Raw genomic sequence first — 24,173 nt, 5'->3', positions numbered from 1 at the left:
AGACTAAACTCTTATAATCAATGTCATAAATTTGCCTATTTCTGTGTTTCCATAAACATATTAGAAATACATACGGTAAGTGAATATTTTGAGGAGCATGCTGAGATGCTGGTATGGATAATTGATGGGACACCTAAGGCCCATACACACTGGGTGACTTTGAGCTGAAAGTCGCTCAAAACACCCAGTTTGAGTGGCTTTCAGCTCAAAGCCGCCCAGTATGTATGCCCCAGCGATGAGCGGTGAGCGCTGCTGCGCTATGCGAAGCCGTCCTTCCCCCTCCGTCGGGCAGGAGAAAAAGCCGCTAATTGTGTATGCACTGAGCGGCTTTCCCTGCAGCGATGATTAACATCATCGCTGTCCATACACGCTGGGCATAGATAAGTGCCTGTTATGTTATAGAGGATTGTAATATTGCTATTTCTTTTTGGCTTGCAGCTATCAACCATTATAGAAATGCTGGAAGGGGCCTTCTATGGACTAGATCTTCTGAAGCTGCATACTGTTACTACAAAAATTGTTGGGCGGGTTGAGAAGCTTGAAGAGGTAAGACCTTGCTTCTGAATTAATAACACATTATTTAATTGTATAAACTTGAAATTATCTTAGTTAGTTTGTATACATTTTCTTTTTTTAAGACTACAAACTTGTGATATTATAAATGTATATCATAGAGGGGGTGACATTTAATAGGAAGTGATTTTTTGGGGGGGGGGGCAAAAACTTTTGAAAGCTCACTTTATCTGAAAATCGCACATTTTATAGGATGAGATTTGCAGGACTTTTTTCCGCAAAATTCGCACATTCTGACCTGACAATTTTTAGTAACACTTCAATTCGCAACCAGATGTTTTCCCATTATAAAGTATACAATTCGCAAATTTAATGGGATGTGATTTTTGCTAATCATCACTAAAAATAACCAAACAAATAGACCAGGTTCTGACAGGAGAATTTGCATGGTTCTGTCTTAAAAAATGCGTAAAAGTTAAAATGTAAAAAAAAAATGGCGTGCAAAACCAGCCCGGGAATCTTGGACCGGTCCTGGTTCCAAAAATACGGTGGACAAAAAAACTGGGGTCCCCCATATTTTGGAAAGCCAGGGGGGACCCCTTTATTGTGGGGTCCCCACTCCCCCAGGTACCCTGTTCTGGGCTGACCAGCCATGGTCTCCAACAGCCCGTGGTGTCATGCCACAGCCAGTGGACACTTTTTACATAAGGTCTTCCAGCCATATCATGCTCACCGTGGCTGGTCAGCCCAGGACGGGGTACCTGGGGGAGTGGGGACCCCACAATAAAGGGGTCCCCCACAGGCTTCACCTATCTGGGGCTGAAGCCCGGGCTGTCCCCGGTGTCCGTGGGTGGTGGATGCCGGGCTGGTATGTGTAAAAATGTTAAAAAAACATTACTTTTTACAGGTGAACTACAAGTCCCAGTAAGCCTCCCCCGCATGATGGGACTTGGCGAGTCACAAGTCCCAGCATGTGGGACATTAATGGGCCCCCTTGGACTTGTAGTCCACCTGTAAAAAGAATGTTGAAAAAAAAAACACAGACACTGAGAAAAGTAAAAGTTTATTAAACACACACATTCATTTTACACCTATACTGACATATCCAGGCTCCAGCATTGTCTCTCTCCTGTCACCTGCAGCAGCTTACCCCGCACTGACTGTGGGGTCAGCCGGCTGCCGCCGATGCACTGACAGCGGAGGATCACTATTTCGGAATATTCTATAAAATCGCATCCCATTAAATCTCGCCCAGGGAGTTGTAATCATGTTGTGGTACATGTAGTATGTTTCCAATGGGAACATGTGCCGATCATGCACAGGGAACTACAATGCTGTGAGTTTTAAAACCTGAAAATGACCCTACATAGTGGGACCAGGTTTATTGGTGCACCTACAGTAGATAGTCCATAACTCCTGAAAATACCTACTGTCTGCTCTTTGGAGAATAGTATACATGTCACATAAAAGTCCAAACTGCAACCACCATAGAACCACTCCTGTCATTGAATTAAATTATTCTGGATTTTTCTAAAATACTACTCCAGACTCTAGCCTCATTTATAGTTGTAACCTGATTGTGAGGTATCTTTTTCCTATTATTTGTTACTTTGTGTGTGAAGATTTTTTTTTATTAGTGGTGGAAGTCACAATCTACAGCAAACTTCCTCCATTTTACAATTATGCACAATTCTATGCTCTCATCCTATATTGCTGCCCTTTTCCTCTCTAAACAGTCATTTTTCAAGATCCTCATAACCTCCCAGTCCTCAAACTCCTGCCATCTCTTCAGCACTCTGCCATCCAATTTCACTCTCTGTCCTTGACTTGTCACCTACTTCACACCTAAAATTGACACCATAAATCATGACCTCACATCCCAGGCCCTAGCGCTCCTTCTCTGAAATTCCCAGCCTACTCATCCCTATCCAACTGACTTCCCATTCCACCTTCCTCCTTAATCCTATCCCATCCTGTCTACTTCCCATCTTGGCCACCTCCACAATCTCTCCATCAGAATTCAAGCATGTCCTTTTCTCCTCCAACTACTTGAGCACGTTATGTAAAATGGTCTTACTGCCTTTTGTCTTCCCTACTTGACCAATTTTAGTCCCCTCCAGTCCACTGACACTGCCCACTGCTTTTTCTCCTTGACCTCTCTGCTGCTTTTGACACTGTGGACCACCCTCTCCTCCAAAAAGACCTTCAGTCACTTACTCTGTGATACTGTCCTCTCCTTGCTGTTCTCCTGCCTCTCTGACTGTTCCTTTTTGGGCTCAATTCATGACTTCACTTTCCCCCACTTCAACTAAATTTAGGTATTCCCCAAGATTCTGTTCTTGGAGTTCTCCCCTCTATATGTCAGCTCATCAGCTCTTTTGACCTCCAAAATCGACTCTTGGCTTATAAATAATATGATGGAACTTTTCTTCCCTGACCTCTCCACCTCTCTATCTTCACTCATATGTCCAATTGTCTCTCTCTGTTATCTCTTTCTGGATGTCACAGCACTTTCTTAAGCTTAACACATGCACTGCCCTCCTCTCCTTCTTCTTCTAACCACACATTCAGTACTTTTCACAGTCCTGATGTTTCCATTTCAAACATATTTACAGGATCAGACCCTTTCAGTCCCTGGATGCTACTAATACCCTTGTCCACTCACTGGTCATCTCCATATTAAACTGGTGTAATTTCATCCTATCTGGCCTCCTAACTCTCATATCTCCACTCTAATCTGTCCACTTCATTTTCTCTAGTATGCATAAAACATGACACCAGAGATTCAGCTCCCATGGCCATTCTGTGCTCCCAGGGAGTTGAAGTTCCTCACATTTGCATCACAGTTGCAATAGAAAGCCTGATTTAGATTTGTTAGCAAAGCAGGAAAGTGTGCAAATGGGAAAAAAACATGTTTTCAACTGTGTGTTCAAATTGAAATCTAAATTGCCATGTAAAAATAAAGCTGTCTAACATATGTGGTCTAATTGCAAAAGCAGACAGTATTTAGTACCTACACAGAAACAATATAAATGTATTTGCACCCCACTTTATTTTGCAAATTCAATGCATTTTGATGTAAAAAGGTGAACCAAATGACACACTGCGCTACTGGGTCATGCTATAGTATGGTGTGACTAGAAGGGCTAAATGTAAGTGGACACATCTGTAAATAGATGCTAAAGTTTTTTTTTTATAACATACAGTATTTGTGCTGTATCCCACTGCATTGTTAACTTCACCTAAATAAAGCAATGTGAGTTTGCATGGTGAGTTGTAATTTAAAAAAAAAAAGTTAACATAAATACTAAAGTAGTTTTTTGTACAACTTGTGTATGTTCATCGATAAATATCACCTTCAAAAGAACAGCAGGAGAGACAACCTAATATTAGCACTGCAGCTCATGTTACCAGTCATGACACTACTAGTCCTTTTACGTTATCTACTAAAGCCGATGCGCGAGGGCATTGAATGTTTAAGTCAGAAAAGAACATAAAATTGGCAACTTACCATTCACCATATGCAGTGTAAATGAAAGGTTCATGCCTTGGCTTTTATTTATGAGTGTTGGTGCTGCAACTGTCAGTGAGGTGTCTTCTTCCTCTCATAACTATGCAAAATGTGTATTTGATACCGATGCTAATGATGATTTTGATGAAGAGAATGTTGTTTATGTAAGTTAGGCACCAATGGAAGCAGTTCTTGCTCATGATTAAAAGAAGGCCATTGTGATGCCTAGATAAAACCAAAAAATCCAGCTTTTCTGTGTGGAATTATTTTACCAAATCCTGACAGTAGTTGACAAGTCATTTATAGCATGTGCAATGCCACAGTAAATACAGCATCAGCTAGATTGCAGCATCTCCTTTGCCAACACTTTGTCAGCACCGGGGTCTGCTGTGTTCCCGGCTGTGACTATGGTCGACCAGTGGAGGGCGCTGGGAACTGGAAGGACATATGAAGAGGTCATACACAGGAACACCAGGGAACATCTGGGCCAGAGGGTTGGTGGAGACCAGGAACAGGGGTGCGGAGTCTAACTCTCGTCAGCGGTATTCACCAGGGAGCCCCGTAAGGAGATTTGAACTTAGCTGTGTCTGACAAGAAGGTCATGGCCCCTGCTATGGTCCTCTGGCAGCAGCTGGCTGGTGCCGAGGATGCTGGACAGGAAACTGAGGGATGTCTTGAGATCATAGGAGCCGATTCTGTGGGTGCTCAAGGGCTTGAGCACCCACGGAAATCCTTGGGCACCCACTGGCTGATGCCCCCCGAGGGATGCGGGACCATTTGTCTACAACAAGAAGATAGCCAGCCATTAGGTCGACACCATCAGTTCGACATGTCATTAGGTCGACATGCTATTAGGTCGACAGTGTCTAGGTCGACAGTCTAAAGGTCGACATGGGGATTTTCACTGGTTTTATTTACCCAAATTTCGACACAGTCGACATGGACACAGTTTGAAGTGAACCGCAGCCCCTCGCATCGCTCGTTTAGCTCGCAATGCTTCGGGCACACTATTTTATTCTCACACCTCACCCTAGTGGATGGTAGGGCATGAAATACCACCTGTCGGCTCAAAAATCAGTGAAAACCCCACGTCGACCTTTTGACTGTCGACCTAGACACTGTCGACCTAATAACATGTCGACCTATTGAGTTATCGAACTAATAGTGTCGACCTAATGGCTGTCTATCTTCTTGTTGTAAATACAATAGTCCGGATACCCCCCCCCCCGAGTCCCACTGCTCCTGCCGCACTGCTGAGCGGTCAGCGGCTGCGCCGAAGGAAAAACCACCTCCCCTTCCCTCTACTCCGCACGCCATTTTGCACTGCAGGAGTGCAGGACAGCCTCAGGACAGGTAGGACTCGGAGAAGGGTCTTATGCAGTGGTGGGCAACATGCGGCCCGCGAACAGCACCTAACTGGCCCGCTGCTCCGCACTGCTGTATGTGTCTTTGATGGCGGCTGTGTGTTCGCGCGGCGTAGCCGACGCTGCGCCTGTGTGTTCCTGCGCGAATGGTAGCAGGACTATACCTCGCGCTCACCCTGATCACTGGCAGCAAATGGTTCCTGCATGAGGATATGAGCCTGCACTTCTCTTACTCACCACTGGCTGCGTTTAAAGTATAGAGTAGAATATCAGTAATCACTTTAAAAGGGTATATGGTGCCCTGTTGACTGATAGTCAGAGCAGGGAGTCGGCACAGCAGTTGATGGCCTGGGAGCCAACATGGCAGTTGACGGGCTGGAGATGTCGACAGCCAAGACAGGAATTGTAACAGTCTCTGGTGAACAACTGGTGGTCGACCCGGGGTGTCGGCAGTCAGGACACACATAGTAATAGTCTCTGGAGCAACACCGCAGTTGATGGTCGACTTGGGGTGTCGACAGTCAGAACACTGACACAATAACAAGAGATTGGTCTGGGAGCCAAGATGAGTAACTAGCCTGGGAGCTAATAGGAATAGCTAGCCAGAAACAGCGGCTACCTCTGCTGGGGGACTCAGGAATGGGAACTCAAGGGACAGATTGAGCAATTGATCAAGGCAGGTAGGCAGGGCCAGAACCCTGACTTATATCCCCCTTGCCTGTCCTTGATTGGCTGCAAGCCGCAGCATCAATCAGAACCAGGAAGGACTTGAGAATACCTTGATTCTGGCACAGGTGTGCAGATCAGAGTTTGCAGGTGAGCCCACTTGGAAATGGAGAAAACAATGTGAATCAAGTCAGGTTCTTGACAGTACTCCCCCCCCCCCCCTCCCCTTTAAGGGTGGACTCTGAACACCCTAACAACCCTGCAGAGGGACTGGAAACCCAAAAACCTTATTTTTTTTCATAGATCTTCCCAGCTTTCATCTTCAGAACAGGTGAACCATCCATCATCTACATAAACTGAAGAGAACTAGAGAAAGACATAGAATTATAGGCATCGTCTTTAATGGAAATATTTTTGACTGGAACTGAGGGACGGGAGGATCAGGCACCATAGAATGGTGGAGAATTATTTTAATGATAGCATACAAACAGGCATAACAGACAATCTTTTTGACTACTGGAAGAAATAAAATAACAATTTTGAGGCCCTTGTGCATACTCACTTTGCATTACTTTAGCTGCCCAATGTCCCGTGTGTGTAAATAGAAAGAGTTTTCATTACAGCTGGGAATCTTGTCAGCAATCAGCATAGGAGGTTACTTCCTTAAAATGTAGAAAAGATGAAGTTTATCAAAAATAACTTCAAATTCCATAAGGAAGACCTTTCCCAGCAATTACAGTACATCAAAGTACAGATAATTTTGATGAGATTAATTAATATTCTGTGAAGATGATATTCACACTGATGAGGATGATGATGATAATGATGATTTCTTGTCACTGTAGAGATCATTGACAGCACTGTTAGATTAATCTCATAGGCAGCTTTTTTTCTGCAGGGGCCCAAACAAACCAAGCACTTCAGTCATAATAGCATCAGTCCCCACCATTTATCTTTTAATTATATACTGTTTGGGGGCATTAGTGAGTCATTGATCTAAAATCTGTACTAATTTGCAAGAGGTTTTTAAAACTAAATTATGGTGCCTCACATGTTAATTTTATTTAATTAATCGATTGATCATTCTTGTATCTTATTGCTTTTTTTTACACCAGAGAACAGCCTACATCTCTTAATTTAGGGCTCACACATGTTGAAGTCCATATTCGCTACGTCTCAATTTTAAATAAAGGAAAAAAAATGATAATTCTTATCTTTTATGGCCTTTACTCTCCTGACTCTCCTAGTCCACATCTCAGTTTTAATTTTTTATTAATGAATCAATCACACTTTTACCTGCTTTCCACTGTATACTCCACCTCCGTTTCCCTGGTCTCTGAGATAGTTCTTGATTAATGAAAACATTCTTGGTTACTTTCTATGGGGTCATATACCCCCATCCTGTCATCCAATGCAGTGTCACTCTGTTTCTTAGATGTGCTATTTTTGAAGTTTAACGGCTCATGTTTGTGCCTCCCAATGCTGTCACTTAGCGTACTTAGGCCCTCATTTTAATTGACTTGGAATGGGGAAAATTCAGGCTGATCTGATATTTGGGGTACTGCGCATGCGATATGTTATGCGCATGTGCAGGTCCCCTGGTGGTGTGGACTGGGCTCGCCCATGGGATGATTGCTCCATACAATTTTTCCAGGTGTGGAGACATGCAAGGGGAGGTGGTTACACAGTCCCTCGCATATTAAAGAGGGGAATTGTTGGCAGCAGGAGGGGTGGGTGCTCGGGCGGCATCTCTGGTGCTCGGTAAGCTGTGATCCTCGCAGCTTACTGAGCCAACCAGAATCACCCCCTTAGACAGTTAGTTTGATGCAAACTTTTGGCCTAAAGTGGATTAAAACAATATTGTGAGCTGTGAAGTGGTCAAAATTTACTGCAAATGACTGGGAATTAAGGAATTTGAGGTTAATAATACTGTAGGAAGAAAAAGGACCAAATTATGTAATTAAAGTTGTTTAACAATAAATACAGATCCAAAATGAAAACCAGATGACGAATTAGAAGAACACAGGGGATGGCACACAACTCTAGTTGAAAGTCTAGGGACCAAATGTAATAGGGTGTGGGAATCAGAAATTGGGGAGTATTCAATGATTTTTTTTCTCCATGTGCAGTGAATCCTGTTTAGGATTCACTGTTCATTTGTAGGGTACAGAGGGCTGCAGCATTCACTGCCAGCCCTCGATGTCACCCTATTCAATGCAGCAGGGGCTCGCTGCCCCTGCTGGCGAATTTTAACCTCTGCAGCGAATGCCGCAGGGAGCCGGGGTACGGAGGCAGGCAGGGAGATGTAAGCCTCCCTGCCTGCCCCAGGATTTTTGTTGGGGAGAAGGAGGGCTTAAGGGTACACAGGCAGCAGTAGCTGCCCCCCCCCCCCCATGAAAGCTGGCAGGGGACAGGGGTAGGGAGCCGCTCCACTGGTCCCGCTCGTAAGAATCCGGGACCAGTGTGCAGTGAACATATGAATATCTAATGAGCGGCTCCCGGCCCCCTGCTGGCGAATTAAATAGATATATTAATGTGCTTCAAGCACATGGATAAAAATAGCATGCCCCTTCACAGAAAAAAAAATTCTGATTTTTTTTACACCCCAAAAAAAATGGTACTTGTTTTTTAGCACGGCGCTCACGATTTTTATCTTATGCCATCGTATCGATGGCATAATTTAATTGTACAGCCACCCTGATGGGTGATTAATATGTTAAATGCACCCCCATTGTTAACGCCACCCCCACTATAAATGCCAACCCGAAGCTTGGCGAGCGCAGCGAGCCCGCGAGAGGCGGCGGTACGCGTCCTCCGACCTTTTCATACCCCCACTATCCACGTTTGCGGGGAGTTGATTTCATATAGTGTCGCTGCGCTCGCCACGCTTCGGGTTGGCATTGATAGTGGGGGTGTCATTAACAATGGGGGTGCATTTAACATAGTAATCACTCATCAGGGTGGCTGTACAATTAAAAATTGGGTCTGATCGCATCGCATGCCATTGTAATGGCATGCGATGCGATGCAATATTAAAATTGTACAGTGAGTGTCTTAAATCGGGTCCCATCGCATCCCATCGCATACCTTAATTAGTGGTATGCGATGGCATACGATGGGCGCCGTGCTAGGAAACAAGTACCAAAAAAAATTATTTTAAAAGATCACTTTCCAGTTCACCTTAAAAATGTTGAATGCAAAACGGTGAATAATGGCAAAAATCAGTAAACTCACCATCAAGTATCCTCCCGGTTTACACCTTGCCTGTTGACAAACCTAAACACAACCTTAACTCTAAACTTAAATAACTTAACCTAAAATAAGACACAGACTCAAAGTGCTGGCGTTTCAAAAGAATGTCAAATTTATTTTGACAACTAAAACTATGACTATATATCGTGGCGGCTCTAAAGAACGGTAACTATAGGAAAGGTGGGGTTAAAGATCACTATGCATACATACATCGCTGGTGATCACTCTCCCTGGTCAGCCACCCGGCCTGGTGGTGATGGCCATCCCCCGGACAGAAGCATGGCCCATGACAATCGATGTCGAGGGAGAGTGCACCCCACTACCTACACACACACAGAGTTCTTAAAGAATGACCGTTCTTTACCGCCGCCAGAGAAGAAGAGAAAAAGGGCAGGGTGGGTGGGGCTTCTTCAGACAGAGGGTTTGTCACTATAACTTGTGATCCTTTCCTACCCTGTCTAGAACCCTCCCCCTGCTCTGATAGGCCTTGTGCCCATCCTCATTAACATACATGTGACCAACAGCACTGTGTAACCTGTGAAGAACCCTCAGTGGTTTTTGCCCCTTCAGGCTTAATCAGCCCTCTGTGTTTCTGGAGAAAGCAATTCGCCATCCTACCTCGGCAATTCCCAGTGAAAACCCGATTGAAATACACCAGCAAATTGCAGCGAGCATGAAACAGAGAACTGGCCGGCATTCACTGTTCGCTTTCGGCGAACAGTGAACATTGAATAGGGTGAATCAGATTTTCAGTGAAAAAGATTCACTGCAAGGAGTGAAAACAGCCCGATTCGCCGAAAAAAAAACGGTGAATCGGGAGCATTGAATACTGCCCATTGAGAGATTTTAGGAGTGTCCAGGGGTGCTGAGAGGGGGGGGGGGAGCAGGTACAGTTTACCCAGCCGAGCCTGTCAAGGGGGCCCTGGTCTGGGCACACAGTTTTTTCTTTTTATTTGGTGAGTGCGCCGGGTCTGAGTGCGCCGAAGTCAGCTGTTAAGCAGCGGCATTGGGAGTGTGGATGTGGGCGGGCGTGGGGGCAACAGCATCAAAGAGGTCCTTCTGAGTGTCGTTCCACTCTCCGACTACAGGGCGTAACTTGGGAGTTTACTGTGGCTCGGCGACAGGAGGATACTTAGGGTAGGTAGTTCCTGGGTGCCGGAACTGGGTCAGAGAGAGACCACCTCCCGTGGGAATATCACCCACTCCGCAGAATCCCCGCCCCGCAATGAGCATAACGGTGTGTGGAATAACGTGTAATGGGCATTATGGGATGTGGTCAAATATGTAATATGTAATAGGTATTACGGTGTATGGCATAATGTGTACTTCTCACTACGATGTGTGGCATAATATGTAATGAGCATTGTGGCATGTGGTATAATATGTAATGGGTAACAACGAATCTGCAGAGTGTGCGGGGAGCTATGTCCGTGGGGGCACCAGGAAGTTGTTGTACCGGGGCCCAGGATTTCTCTTGGCGGCCCTGGGAGTGTCTTCCCATTATTTTAAAACAGCAATCTATTACATGTCAAAATCAACCTGGTTTTGCAGTGTAAATGATTGCTGATTTAAAAAACTGGGAAGACACTCTCATTTTATGATTCTCGCTATTACATTTGGCCCTTGGTATGTTTTTGTAAAAAAAAAAAAAAAAATAAGACAGACAGGACATTGCTAAAATGCATATTGACACAATGGGGGAAATTTAATAAAGGAAATTTGTAAAAAAATAGGTGTATTTGTATTTAGAAATACACTTATTTTTGACATTTACTATCCCGAAAATATGGCAAATCGTATTCGTATTGATAGCACATCAATGCGAATACGAATTGCCATATTATCGGGATAGTAAATGTCAAAAATAAGTGTATTTCTAAATACAAATACACCTATTTTTTACAAATTTCCTTTAGTAAATTTCCCCCAATGCTTCTGGGAGATTGCCCTTTGGACAGTTGAAACTTGAAATTTTGTCAAGTCATATTAGTCTTTGATAAAAAAAAACAACAACACCATATGTATTGTGAAACATGAAGGAGGGTTATGTTTTACAACTGCTTGGTGTCTTGCACTGAGTGTCTAGAATCTGTGCAGGGCACAATTAAATCTCAAGACTATTCACGGCCTTCTGGAACAATACATACTGCCCTGTGTCCGAAAGTTCTGTCTCAGCTGCAGGTCATGGTTCCTCCAACAGGATCCAAACAACACAGCTCATCCTAAATGGATAAGAATGAAACATTGGACTATTTTGAAGTGGCTATCTAGGAGCCGTGATCTAAATCTACCTGTTGATAGGAGCAGAAGTCTCATTGAGAGCTACAAAAATGTCTTGATTGCCTCTAAATCACGTACACACGGGGGAGATATATTGCTCAGCAATATATTGCTAGCAATATATTGCTGAGCAATATATTGCTCAGTGTCTCCTTTTCATCAGCGACCAGAGATGGTCACTGATGAAAGGCAACCTCTGCCAGCGGTGCTGCAGAGGTAATCAGCTGGTCGCAGGAGCAAGCTCCTGCGACCAGCGATTAGAACGGGGCTGAAAACGGGAGCGCGCACCCGGCGATTTATCGCCGGGGCACACTCCCATCACTGGCAATATGGTCGCCAGCGACCATATTTCCAGTGATTTCAGCCCCTATCGCCCCCGTGTATACACAGCTTAAAGGTTGTACAACAAAAATATTAGGTTAAGCTCCCAACTTTTTTGTCCATGTCATCTTCATTAGTTTTTTTATTATTTAAAATATTCTGTTGAATCAAAATCAAATGCAAAGTCATATAGGAGCAATAAGGGCTTTTCCACTTTTATACAGGATATAGGGTGGGTAGATATCTGGAGAGCCCGTAACCCCACGACAGCCCAGTTCTCATGCTACTCTGCATCGTATCAGGCGTTTTCAAGGATAGACTTTGCATTCGTATCTAAGAACTCTACGGTACAAGTGGAAGGGGTGGAATATAAAGCAAGGGGGGTATATGACCCCTCCCCGATTGTACTGGCAATTTGCGACCAGAACGAAAAGGGGCAGGGGTATTGGAAATTCGACGCCAGCTGGCTACAAACCCTAGGACAGGAGGGAATGCTGAGTGGCCAGTGGGAGGAATTTTGGGAACTTAACCGGGGGTCCACCTCACCAGGCATAGTCTGGGATTCCTTTAAAGCGTTTATTAGGGGCACCATAAAAAAACGGATTGGAGAGATAAAAAAAGAGAACAAGAACAGAAGGCAGGACTTGGAAAAAAAAAGTATTGAATTAGAGGTAAAATATTTAACTAGCGGTAATGACTCCTCTAGGCAAGAATGGCTCGAGGCCCAGAGGAAGTGGATGGAGTTCCTGAAGGAGGATAACCTTAGGTCCCTGACATACCGCGAGCGTAAAAACTACCAACACTCTGACCGCCCAGGTAGATATTTGGCATATCTTGCTACAGCAAAAGCGCCATCGAATATTATAAACAGTATTAAAAAGGAAGATGGAAGTATAACGGATACAACGGTGCAGATAGGGCAGGAAACTATGAAATACTATAATAGATTATATACCTCTAGGTTAAAACGTAGCAGACTAGAAATAGAGGACTATGTCTCAAAAATAAATATTCCAGCTTTAAACCCTCTTGAAACAGAGGAAGTGGAGGCCCCACTTAGTATCGAGGAAGTGAGGTCAGCAATTAGAGACCTACCAGGAGGAAAGGCCCCCGGGTTGGATGGCCTCTCGGCAGAATTATACAAAAAAAATTCCGATGTGATTGTCTCCCCATTGTGGGAAACTTTAACATCGTGCTTTGAGGGCAACACTATGCCACCTTCCATGCTTGAAGCAAAAATAATCATTATACCAAAGCAAGGAAAGGATCCAATGCTATTAGATTCGTATAGGCCTATATCACTCCTTTCGGTAGAGGCTAAGATATTGGCCAAAATTTTGGCGGCCAGATTAAACAAATACATCCTAAAAATTATACGTCCTGCCCAATCAGGGTTTATGCCGGGGAAGTCTTCATGTCTTAATCTACGTAAACTCCAGAGTCATCTTCAGATGCCACAAGAAAAGGATACATGCTCGACTGTTGTCTCCTTAGATGCATCAAAGGCATTCGACGTGATCGAGTGGCCATACCTTTGGACTGTGCTCAGGGCCTTTTGGTCTGGGTCCAAAATATATAAAGTGGATACAACTACTTTATACTGGCCCGAGTGCTCGGGTCTCAGTGAATGGGTGGACCTCACCGGCATTTAACCTTGCCAGGGGGACGAGACAGGGGTGCCCTTTATCCCCTGTTCTCTTCGCCCTGGCAATTGAGCCCCTGTCCTGCATTCTTAGAACACATCCTAACATCACGGGATTCAGGGTGGGGGACGGGAGTGACATAGTGTCGTTATTCGCGGACGACCTATTAATATACTTTTCCGACTATATTTCAGACTTACCTGTAGTACTAAAAATAATCAATGAATTCGGCGATTATTCAGGGGTAAAAATAAACTGGGGAAAATCCCATATTCTTTCGGCCAATGGGACGGGGATTCCCCCACCCCTCCATCCGCTCCCTCTGAAGTGGGTTTTAGAATTTAAATACTTGGGGATATGGATTTCTAAAGATCCAAAATAATTCATTGCACTAAACATTCAACCCCTAATAGACCAGTTGATTAAGAAATGTAAAACCTGGAGTCGACTGCCCCTAACAGTGACGGGCCGAATAAACCTCCTAAAAATGATTATACTTCCAAAAATCCTGTACGTAATCCATCAAGCCCCAATTTACCTCCCCAAGTCAATGTTTAGGAAACTAAATAGTATTATGTCTTCATTTATTTGGAACAACGGCAGGTCTAAGCTGCAACTAAAAATCTTAATGAATGACAAACAAGAAGGGGGCTTGGGCTGCCGGATTTTAGGGGGTACTATATTGCAGCCCAACTAGCCCAGATGAGGGCCTGGGTGTGCCAAGACCAGGGTACAGAAATGGTAATGGCCTTGGTCAATACATCAACACCAGGGATAAATCCCTTGGCTAGACTTCTTCAGGGGTACACACAAGCTAGGGATCCGCCTATGGTAGTGCAGGCTATTAAAATCTGGAAGGAAGCAAATGTAGTAGTGGAGTACAAAGATATAGACCCAGAATATCCTCTAGTGGACAGGTGATTGACGGGTGTGGCAAAAGCCTTACAGCTAAAAGAGGTTTGGGGATGGTATTCTGTTAGGAACTTAAGCAAACTATACAGAGGAGGTAATCTCAAATCCTTCCTCCAATTGAGAGAGGAGTTTGGGGTGCCACAAACACATTTTTTTCGATATCTCCAGTTGAAAACTACACTGGAGGAAAGATATTCTCTCATGCCTCTATGTTTTAGAGAATCACCGATCAAAAAAATTATTAAAAAGGGAGATAGTGGGAGCTCACCCTCTAAGATATATAAAGTCCTGAGAAGTGAGGCACCGAGTGAGCACTTAACGAAACTAAAAGGAAAATGGGAGGGAGAAGTGGAACCCATGAGTGAAGAAGAATGGCAGGTGGCGATGTCATCTGTGCCCCAGGCCACAAATGCTATACGGGTGCAGCAAGTACAACTATTTGTTCTCCATCGGGCATATCTCCCAACCACTCGGCTGGCTAGGTTTGGAGGTGGAGCCTCCCCACTATGTCCTAAGTGTAAAATATCTACAGGCACATTTCTTCACCTACTTTGGGAATGCCAATTGGTGGCGCAATTCTGGGGGAAGGTGATAGATATCATGGTTGAAACAGGGGTCTCCAGAGAATTACTTACCCCGAAATGCTGTATACTCAATATAACATGTGAAGGTCGAATAGAGGAAGGGGTAAAAAAATATATACAGGGTCTATCTGTTTTAGCAAAAGTAATAATAGCTAGAACCTGGATGGCAATAAATGGACCAGACATCCACAGTTAGATAGCTCTGGTTAATAACACGGTTGAGCAGAAGAAATATCTGCACTTAAGTAGGAACACTCTAAATAAATATCAAACAATATGGGATAGGTGGAAACTCACAAAGTATTGGAACACGCAAAATATATAAGGGTATGGCTAATGGGCGGGAGGGAGAGATTGGGTATGTGAATATAATATATTTAGGAAATGTTCGTAATTAAGTAAGTTTGTCTTTATTGTAAAGTTTAATACCTCTTCTTTTTTTTTCTTGGTATTACTGCGTTACTGCTCGATAGAGCACACAATGGGGGGGGGGAAGGAAAGGGAAAAAAAAAATAAAATAAAGGCACCTTGACAAGATAACACAACAGATTAATTAAAAAAGCATGCAACATAGGGTGATAAGTACCATTAAAGGACAACACTATAGCACGCAGGTCAGTGGCAAACGCAGGATTTTCAGAAGGGGGTTTCCAGAGGGGCGGAGCAAAGTGCAGAAATGGACACTTAGGTGACCCAGTATATGCCGGGTCAGTTAAAGTATTATAGATAGACCAAATGTATATAAATAATAATAATAAAAACAAAACAAATATATATATATATATATATATATATACATACATACATACAGGGGCATCAACAGCAGTGTAGGCCCCTGGGCATAGCAATGTATTGGGGCCCCTACCGATCCTCCAGCGGTAGGGGTGGGGGAAGCTTTGATGTCCCACAGGTGGTAGGGGGTATTATATCAACCGCTCAGCATGTAGGGCCTGGATCAGTAATTTCCACTAATTACCCCTTTACTGCACAGATGGTGGGAGATGGGATGGGAGAAGGGGGCATTGGGCTGAATGAAGGGGCCCTGATACATAACTTCCTGGGTGGTAGAGGATGTTTAATATGCAGAGGAGGGGTGTATAGTGGAGTGGGCTTATTATTCATAATTTTCTGGTGGGAGGACAGCTTGCTTGACTGCAGATATCTCCAGTTCCCGAAAATAGATTTCTTAGATTGTAATGGAATTAAAAACTAGAGAATCCCATCTACCAAATGGTATTGGGGACTAGGAGATGAGAGTTCAGGAGGCAGAGCAATCTGCCAATGAGCATATAAAACTACATACCAGGTGTGTGGAGCTGGAGCAGTAACCAGCTGCTGGAAGGCTGATATCTCTGGTTCTGGGAACAGTAGAGACAAGCTACTAATGTCCATAAAAGAAGCAGAGTCCCAGCTTTTGGAATATACCCTCAGAAAAACTCTAAGTCAGACAGAACCTGAAAGATCTGACTGGGAAGAGCAATTAACAGGCTTGGATGGGGACCACTGCTTTGAAGTCAGATATCTCCGGTTCCCAAGGGCCGATTTTTAAAATTCTTGTACCCATGGAAAGAGGGGACCCTCAGCTTTCAGCATAGCGCCCTTAGACTTCTGGGGGGGTTTCTGGGTACTCGGAAACCCCCCCTGCGTGCGCTACTGCAGGTAGAGCCCTGAACACAACCGTAAAAAGTAAGCCCTGGCACCCCCACGGGGGAATAGATATAGGTAGAGAAGCAGACAACCGTGGTATACCACCAAACGATAGTAGTAGACCATCAAATCCGCTTATTAAAACAATGGAGGATAGGCAAAGACCTAGGGGAGGCGCCTCTGATGGGTAAATAAGGTGGGTAACCTAATTTGGTGATAATGAGGTGGATTTATTCTACAGGGGGGGATCGCCAGACCTTTCTAAAATAAAATCTGATAGTACCTTGTAAATGTTATATATATATATTTTTTTTTGTCTTTTATTATATAATTTTCTTTCTTTATTATTAATGTATTTGTATGCTGTTCGTAAAAATCAAATAAATATTAAAGTAAAAAAAAAAATCAAATGCAAAGTCGGATTTCTATTAAATATAGAATAAACAATGATGGATGCCAATTACTTTTAACATATTTTTTCCATGTCTTTATATAAGGGGCTAGTCACACTTGCTGGTGGACCTACAAATATGGATCAAAGGTCCATATATGGGTCATGAGTGGCTCTCTTCTTTTAAGGCACTGTATACCTCAAAGCAGCACAAAATAGCTGACTAGATCATGACAGTTTGCAAACAATTGAATTGATTATGGGCTTCCTCTTGATCTTACCTGGCTATACACATGACCACTTGCACTCTGGCAATGGCCAACTCTAGAATTGTCAGTTCCCTTTGCTAATCTCAGCCCTTTCCAATAACTTTTAAATAATTTGGAAGCCCTCCCTTAGGGTGTCCCTCACAAAAGCAAACTCATTCTTTAAAGGTCAAAACCATGCTGCAGTGCAATGTACTGCAGTGTAACATGGGCAGAGAGGGGTGTACTTCAAACTGATATTTTTATAGCAGTGTAAAAATAAAGCAGTCAGTATTGACCCTGCACAGAAACAAAATAACTCACCCAAATCTAACTCTCTCTGTACATGTTAAATCAGCACTGTCTGGAGTGCAGGATGGTTTTGTCTATTAAAGAAGTTTGCTTTTCCAGGAGAACCAGAATCAGGCCCATTTTCTGTATAATATACATATATAATATAGACACAATGCCCTATGATGAAGTAATATATTAATTGTTTACACATTATTTAAACTTTAAGAGCAAGTAATCAAAACTAAATAAAATAATATAAACTTACTCGCTCTAGGATTCATTATTTTTTCAGATAGAAACCTAAAGCAAGTAATACCTCTTTCAGACCGCACTTTTTACCTAGCATTTTGCCGTTTTTTCACTGTTTCGAAACAATAATATCATACCTCCCAACTTTCAAGTTACCTGCGGTGGGAACCAGCTGATGCGCGCCGAAATTTTCAGGGGCGTGGCCTAATTTCAGGGGCGTGGCCTATACTCGCTGCTCCCCCGCGAGGCCACGGCCCCATTTTGACGCTATGGGGGCATGACCCAGAGGCTCTGTGAGCCTCTAGCCATGCCCCCAGCCCCCTGGCTGCGGGAATAGACGCTGTGCGCATGCGCACAGCATTTGTTCCCCGCTGCTTAGCAGCCAACAGGGGGAATGCCCAACAGCCCCCCCTCACCGCGGGACACTGCCGGCTGCGGGAGGGACAGTGGGACAGGCCTTGATAATCAGGACTGTCCCGCTAAAATCGGGACTGTTGGGAGGTATGTAATATGTGCAGTCTGATGCTGCTTTCCCACTGCAGACCCGTTTAAAGTACTGGTAATCTTAAATGGTATTTAAAACGGTATAAGCATTCCCACTGCAGCAGATTACCGTTTTAAATACCATTTAAGTACCAGTCCCATTGCAGGTAAAACGTTTAAGCTGTTCAAAACGTTTTTACAGCAGAAATGAGCGCCTGTCATTTTAAATGGGCTTTTCAGGGTTAAAAAGGCACACACCTATGATGTTTTCACAGTATAAAAGGAGGGGCCAGGACGAATTAGTGCAGCAATCACCATGGCTGGCAGAGCACATGTCTCTGTGGATTTTGTCATTGTTTCTGCTGTAATGCTGATTGATTCAGCATGTGGGAGGGTCTTGCAGCTCCTTACATTCTGCTGTTTGATTAATTAAATATCACCAGCAATGCTCCAAAAACGTGTGCACTCTTCTACAATCTTCTCCCCACAAACTTCCTGGTTGTGGGGAGGGTCAGAACACAGGCAACAGCCTATCACTGAATTGTAGCCTGTTGTTATCACTAAATAACGTTTAAGAGGCATTCCCACTGCCTCAAAATCATTATTTTAGCATGTAGGACTCTGCTTTTAAAATGGGTTGAAATACCATTTAACTTTAAATGGTATTTCAACTCTGGCACTTTCCCAATGCAGCCTTAAACGGTATTTTGCAAAAAATCGTCAATTTACCGTTTTTGAGCTGCAGTGGGAAAGGGGCATGAAAGGTGCAGAGTGAATTTACTGGTTCTATAAAACTGGTATTTCTAAATGGTAATAAAGAAGTGTTTTACCTGTTTCAGACCTGTTTTTTTTCATCCACTGTTTTCTATGGGTTTAAACGGGTTCAATGTTGTGAAGGTACAAAAATGGCATTAAAATACCATTTAAGGACAAAAACTGCATTGAAATATAGTTTAAAGATATGCGGTGTGAAAGGGGTTTAACTTTCTCAGACTCGTTTTTAGAAACGTTTCAAATACTGGGTCTAAGCAGGTTTTGCGATGTGAAAGCAGTACATTTACAATTATTCATGGAGTAAGATATTAAGGGAAGTTTAACTTCACACACACAGGGCCGGCAACAGAAATCTTGGGGCCCCATACACTGATATTTCTGGGGGCCCCCTCCCCTCAAGCACCAGTGGAGCAGGGATGGATGGTGGGAATATTGGTGGCAAGAAGTCACATATAATGGCTGGTCCCAGCGCAGACAGTATAACTTCTGAACTGATAGCTACTACACATTATGCCACACACTGTAATACCTACTACACATTGTATCACAAACCGTAATGCCCATTAGGCATTATGCCACACACACCGTAACACCCATTACATATTATGCCACACATCACAATGCCCATTACACATAAGGCTGCATGCCATAATGCCCATTACATATTATATCACACATCATAATGCCCATTACATATTATGCCACACACACAATGTTTGTGAAAACCCCCAAAATATAGTGGGCACTTAGAAAAATTGGGGTCCTACCCAACCTTTTCTGGGTCCCAATGGAATAAAGCCTCTCCTTCCCCCAGCATGACACATGTGGATCCGGGGTGAGTGTGAATTGGCCCACTTATATAAAGCAGAATACATAGAAAACTAGAAAATACATAATCCTGAAAACAGGGACAGTGTGTGCCTAAGGCGCACACCAAAAATTTAGGGCATGACTTTGTGGGGAAGGGGTGAGGCCACATAATAGTACCAATGCACATTACACCACACACTGTAATGGCCCCAGTACACATTATAGCACCCACCATTATGCCCATTACACATTATAGCACTCACCGTTATGCCCAGTACACATTATACCACATAAGTGCTGCTTACCTATATGCTCGTTGCAGGGGTTACATGCTAGTTGCCACAGAGGGGGTTGTGTATGCATGCTGGTTGCCGGGGCATTTCGTGTTGTTTGCCATGGGGCATTTTACGCTCGTTGCCCAGGGGGAATTTTACGTTCATTGCCCAGGGGGCATTTTACGTTCATTGTCCAGGGGCATTTTATGCTCGTTACCCAGGGGGCTGGAAAAGCTGATACACCGCTAACCAGAGTAGGTGAGCAGCGTGTCTGCACGGCGGGGGAGTGGATGTGGCTGGAATAGCTGACACACTGCTCTGAGTTGAGCAGCCACATCCAGTCCCCTGCCAAACAGACAGCCCACTCACCTCTTCTGTTGAGAGCGGCTGTCATATATTAGCATCCTGTCCCCCACCCGCTCTCAGGAGCAGACTGACACTTTTGAAATAATACAAACCACTAGTGATTGGCTGCCTAGTGGCCACTGGGTCCCTGTGGCCGCTACAGTGATTGGCTCACAGCCGGCAGCAAAGCACATCCCCCGGAAATGCTTCATTGCCAGTGTGAATTTACATTAATGGGGACAATTTGTTGGTACATGTAGCTCCCGCTGCTTACCGACACTGACATGAGCTGGTGCTGCTGCGGAAGGCATCTTCCAGCCTTCCATAGCAGTACTGACTCATGTCAGTGTGTGTGTAAGCGGCGCCTGCGGGAGCCTTCCGCAGTTAGTGAGTGTAGTGTGTGTAAGCGGCGCCTGCGGGAGCTGCGTATCCCGACTCCCGACCGTCTGTCTGTCTGTCTGTCCCCAGGCAGCTCCTGGAACTGAAGTAAGAGGCCCCCCAATCCCAAGTCCCTGCGGCGCCGTGGCCACAAAAATTCTTGTTTGGAGGGAGGGGTAATTATTTGCCAGCCGCCCGCAGCAATCGATTGCCGGGCGGCTGAGTGCAGGGATGCGTGGCCCGGCGGATGAGTGGAGCTGACTTTGGGGCCCCTCTGATTGTCGGGCCTGGGTCAGTTGTCCCAAATAAAGGAAATTATGGTATAATGGTCATCACATAATTTTTCTGCTGATGTAAATATTGCAACGAGAATAATCCTTTTTTAAATTGATCACACATACTGTTTACTAACAATTTCTACAGGGACAATGCACTCTATCAGGGGCGTAACTAGATATTCATAGACCCCATAGCAAAAGTTTGTAAGGGCCCCCTATTGAGCAACTGGTGGTGGTAAATGTACGTACAATATACAGCTGCACCCCTTGCACCTATGGTATTTACGCCCTTATAGAAATAAAGCACTGTCCCTGTGAAATACTTCTTGACACATTGGTGGAGTCTGTCATGTTTTAGCAAGACTCCTGCACAGTGACTGACACAGTGGCATGCAGGGCCGCCAATAGGGGTTGCTGTGGGTTCAGCTGTCCCGGGCCCTGGCTTCTCGAAGGCCCTGGCCTCTGCAAGGGCCCGGGCAGCTCATTTTGCTCACCGCAACCCCTCCCACCCCCCAACTGCCTCAGCTACGCTCAGCTAAGTGCACTGAACACAGCGGGTTCCAGAGCCCAGGCTTATTCAACCCAGGAAGCCGGTGTCCAGTTAAAATGCTGCACCGGCTCTTAAGCCAATCAGAGCTTGCGTACTGGCAGCCGATCAGAGCGGCTGCCATACGTGAGCTCTGATTGATTTAAAAGCTGCATTTTAATTGGCTGCCGGCATCCAGAGTTGAAGAAGCCTGTGCTCCAGGACCCCAGGGCTGCAACTCAGCGGAAGAGGAGATGGGGTAGCAGGAGCCTGGTTAAGGTAAGTCAAGTGAGGGGGGGGGGGGGGGGGAATGGAAATGAGTCCTGGGACCCAAAATTCCTGATGTCAGCCCTGTTGGCATGTTCAGCTCCTCAGTGCTGGACAAATACAGCAGGAGAGAAATCATAATAGCCTTCACCTCTGACAATATTCAATGCTCTGATGGCAAGCTATGACGGTGAGCAGTGCCGAAAAGCTTGCCGTCAGAGTAGTTCTACTCCCCTTCACTCACCGTTTCCACCTTGCTGGTTTCATTTGGCGAGGTGGAAACGGCAAGTGTGCCCATTAAAAATGGCAGGGCTCACCACAAAAGGCAGCAGACTCTTTGCATTTGCAGCAAGCCTCACCATTTAAGAGGTTTCTCACCGTCCTCTGAGACGAGGATTCCGGACAAACATTAAATACAGCGAGGTGGTTGGACGATAAAGATGGCTTTTCCTCAAAAAAAAATTAGCCATCCTCGCTGAACAAATCCCCCTCACCGTGGCATTGAATACACCTCAGTGCCTCCATAGGCATAAAGCGACTAACACCATCAGAGGCAGATGTCAGTAACCTTTGGGACCTACAGTAGCTCCAAAAAGCTTCCCTTTTTAGAGTTTGGTGCATAAGGTACCCATTTACAATAATGTGGATGGCAACAGGCTCAGTGCATGGTTTGCTTTGCTGGGACCACTTCTGGGGCATGTACTGAGGCTCAAGGAAAATAAATGAACCGTAAAAAAGTACTGAATTAAGAAGAGGATTCTTCACCATTGAAGTAGTAAAACTGGATACATTTTTGGCCACTAGGGGAATCCTATAGATATGACTTACTCAAGTCAGATAGGTTGAAATCGATAGACTTACTATGTTACTATGGTGAGTGTGGTGTGGAGTTTGTACGTTCTTTCCATGTTTTTGTGTTTTGTTTTGCCCTGACTCAAGAGTACCTCAGTCAGGTAAACAAGGAAATAGACTCTCAAGACCTTCTTTTGGTTGCCCAATACACTCAAACAGCAAAAAAACAAAACAAAAACCAAAGAAGCACTATCGGTACAGATGTTTTAATGATTTAAACGTTTTTTTACCATATCTTAGCTCAAACATATTAGCTCTCAATTGTAATATTGTATACTATGCATTTCAACTCTTGTCCTTTATGTTATAAGATACATTTTGGGATGGATAATACCCTAAATGCATCAAACTTCAGATTATTTGTCTTTTTCAAAAGTAATAAAATTCTTGAGAATTTAGGCAATTTTCTAGTTTTTTAAGCTTCTTGGGGCATGGGTTAGATTATCTGATTAACTTCATATTTTGTATAGGCTCTCAGAATAGCGAAAGAAAAAAAAGTAGAGGGTTTCACACGTTGTACCTTAAAATTTAAAAATGTACCCTAAATAAGGAACACCCTACCCTCCCTGTCAGATTGGCAGCCTTTACAACAAGACTGGCAGCTTTCTCTAACTCTAACAGTCATTTGTAATCTCACTGTAATAGAGTTCCCTAAAGGCCCATTCAGACTGGGCGACTTTGAGCTGAAAGTCACTCAAAACAGCATGTTTGAGAGGCTTTCAGCTCAAAGCCACCCAGTGTGTATGCCCCAGCAATGAGCGGTGAGCGCTACTGTGGGCTCCTGCATCATCACGGGGAAAGCTGTTCATCTGCTGGTAGTACCAGAAGGTGAGTGGCTTTGAATACAGCTTTGCATAGCACTGCGCTATTCAAAGCCGTCCTTCGCCCGCTGTCAGCGCCGGGCAGGGGGAAAGCTGCTCAGTGCATACACACGATGATAGTGATCATCGCTGTCCATACACGCTGGGCATAGTCGCCCAGTGTGTTTGGACCTTAACTCTGCATTTCCAGTGGCGTAACTATGGTTACGCAGACCCCGCGGCTGAGCCAGCACCGGTGGGGTCTGCGGCAGGCACACTGCAAATGAAGAGGATGATGAGCTGCTGCAGGGAGAGGAAGGTATGCATGCAGGGCTGTTTTACAGGTGTACGAGCCGTGCAAGGGGCGCTGCTGGACTCATCCCGCTAATATATTGCCGCCAGAAGACCTCCTCTGATCATCCGCTGGCTGCCCGCCCTCCCAGTATGTGCTGCTGCGCAGCTGAATGGAGAAAAGAAGCTGACCCCAATAAGCCACGGCACCGCAGTGAAACT

At 44.5% G+C, this 24,173-nt stretch overlaps 1 protein-coding gene across 1 annotated transcript in view; it reads left to right on the top strand.

Annotated features, from left to right (window-relative positions):
* The window catches only part of OLFML2B (olfactomedin like 2B), a 244,089-nt gene that overhangs the window by 97,800 nt on the left and 122,116 nt on the right, over nt 1-24,173 (top strand). Inside the window, exon 3 of the mRNA XM_083156672.1 lies at nt 439-546. Coding sequence (XP_083012798.1) covers nt 439-546 — 108 coding nt within the window. The remainder of the gene's footprint in view (nt 1-438; nt 547-24,173) is intronic.

This window comes from Crinia signifera, chromosome 8 (genome assembly GCF_055691185.1).
Source record: "Crinia signifera chromosome 8, ASM5569118v1, whole genome shotgun sequence".
NCBI classification, from domain to species: Eukaryota; Metazoa; Chordata; class Amphibia; order Anura; family Myobatrachidae; genus Crinia; species Crinia signifera.
Note: the sequence above shows the minus strand (reverse complement) of the source record. Positions and strands in the feature narration are given on the sequence as shown.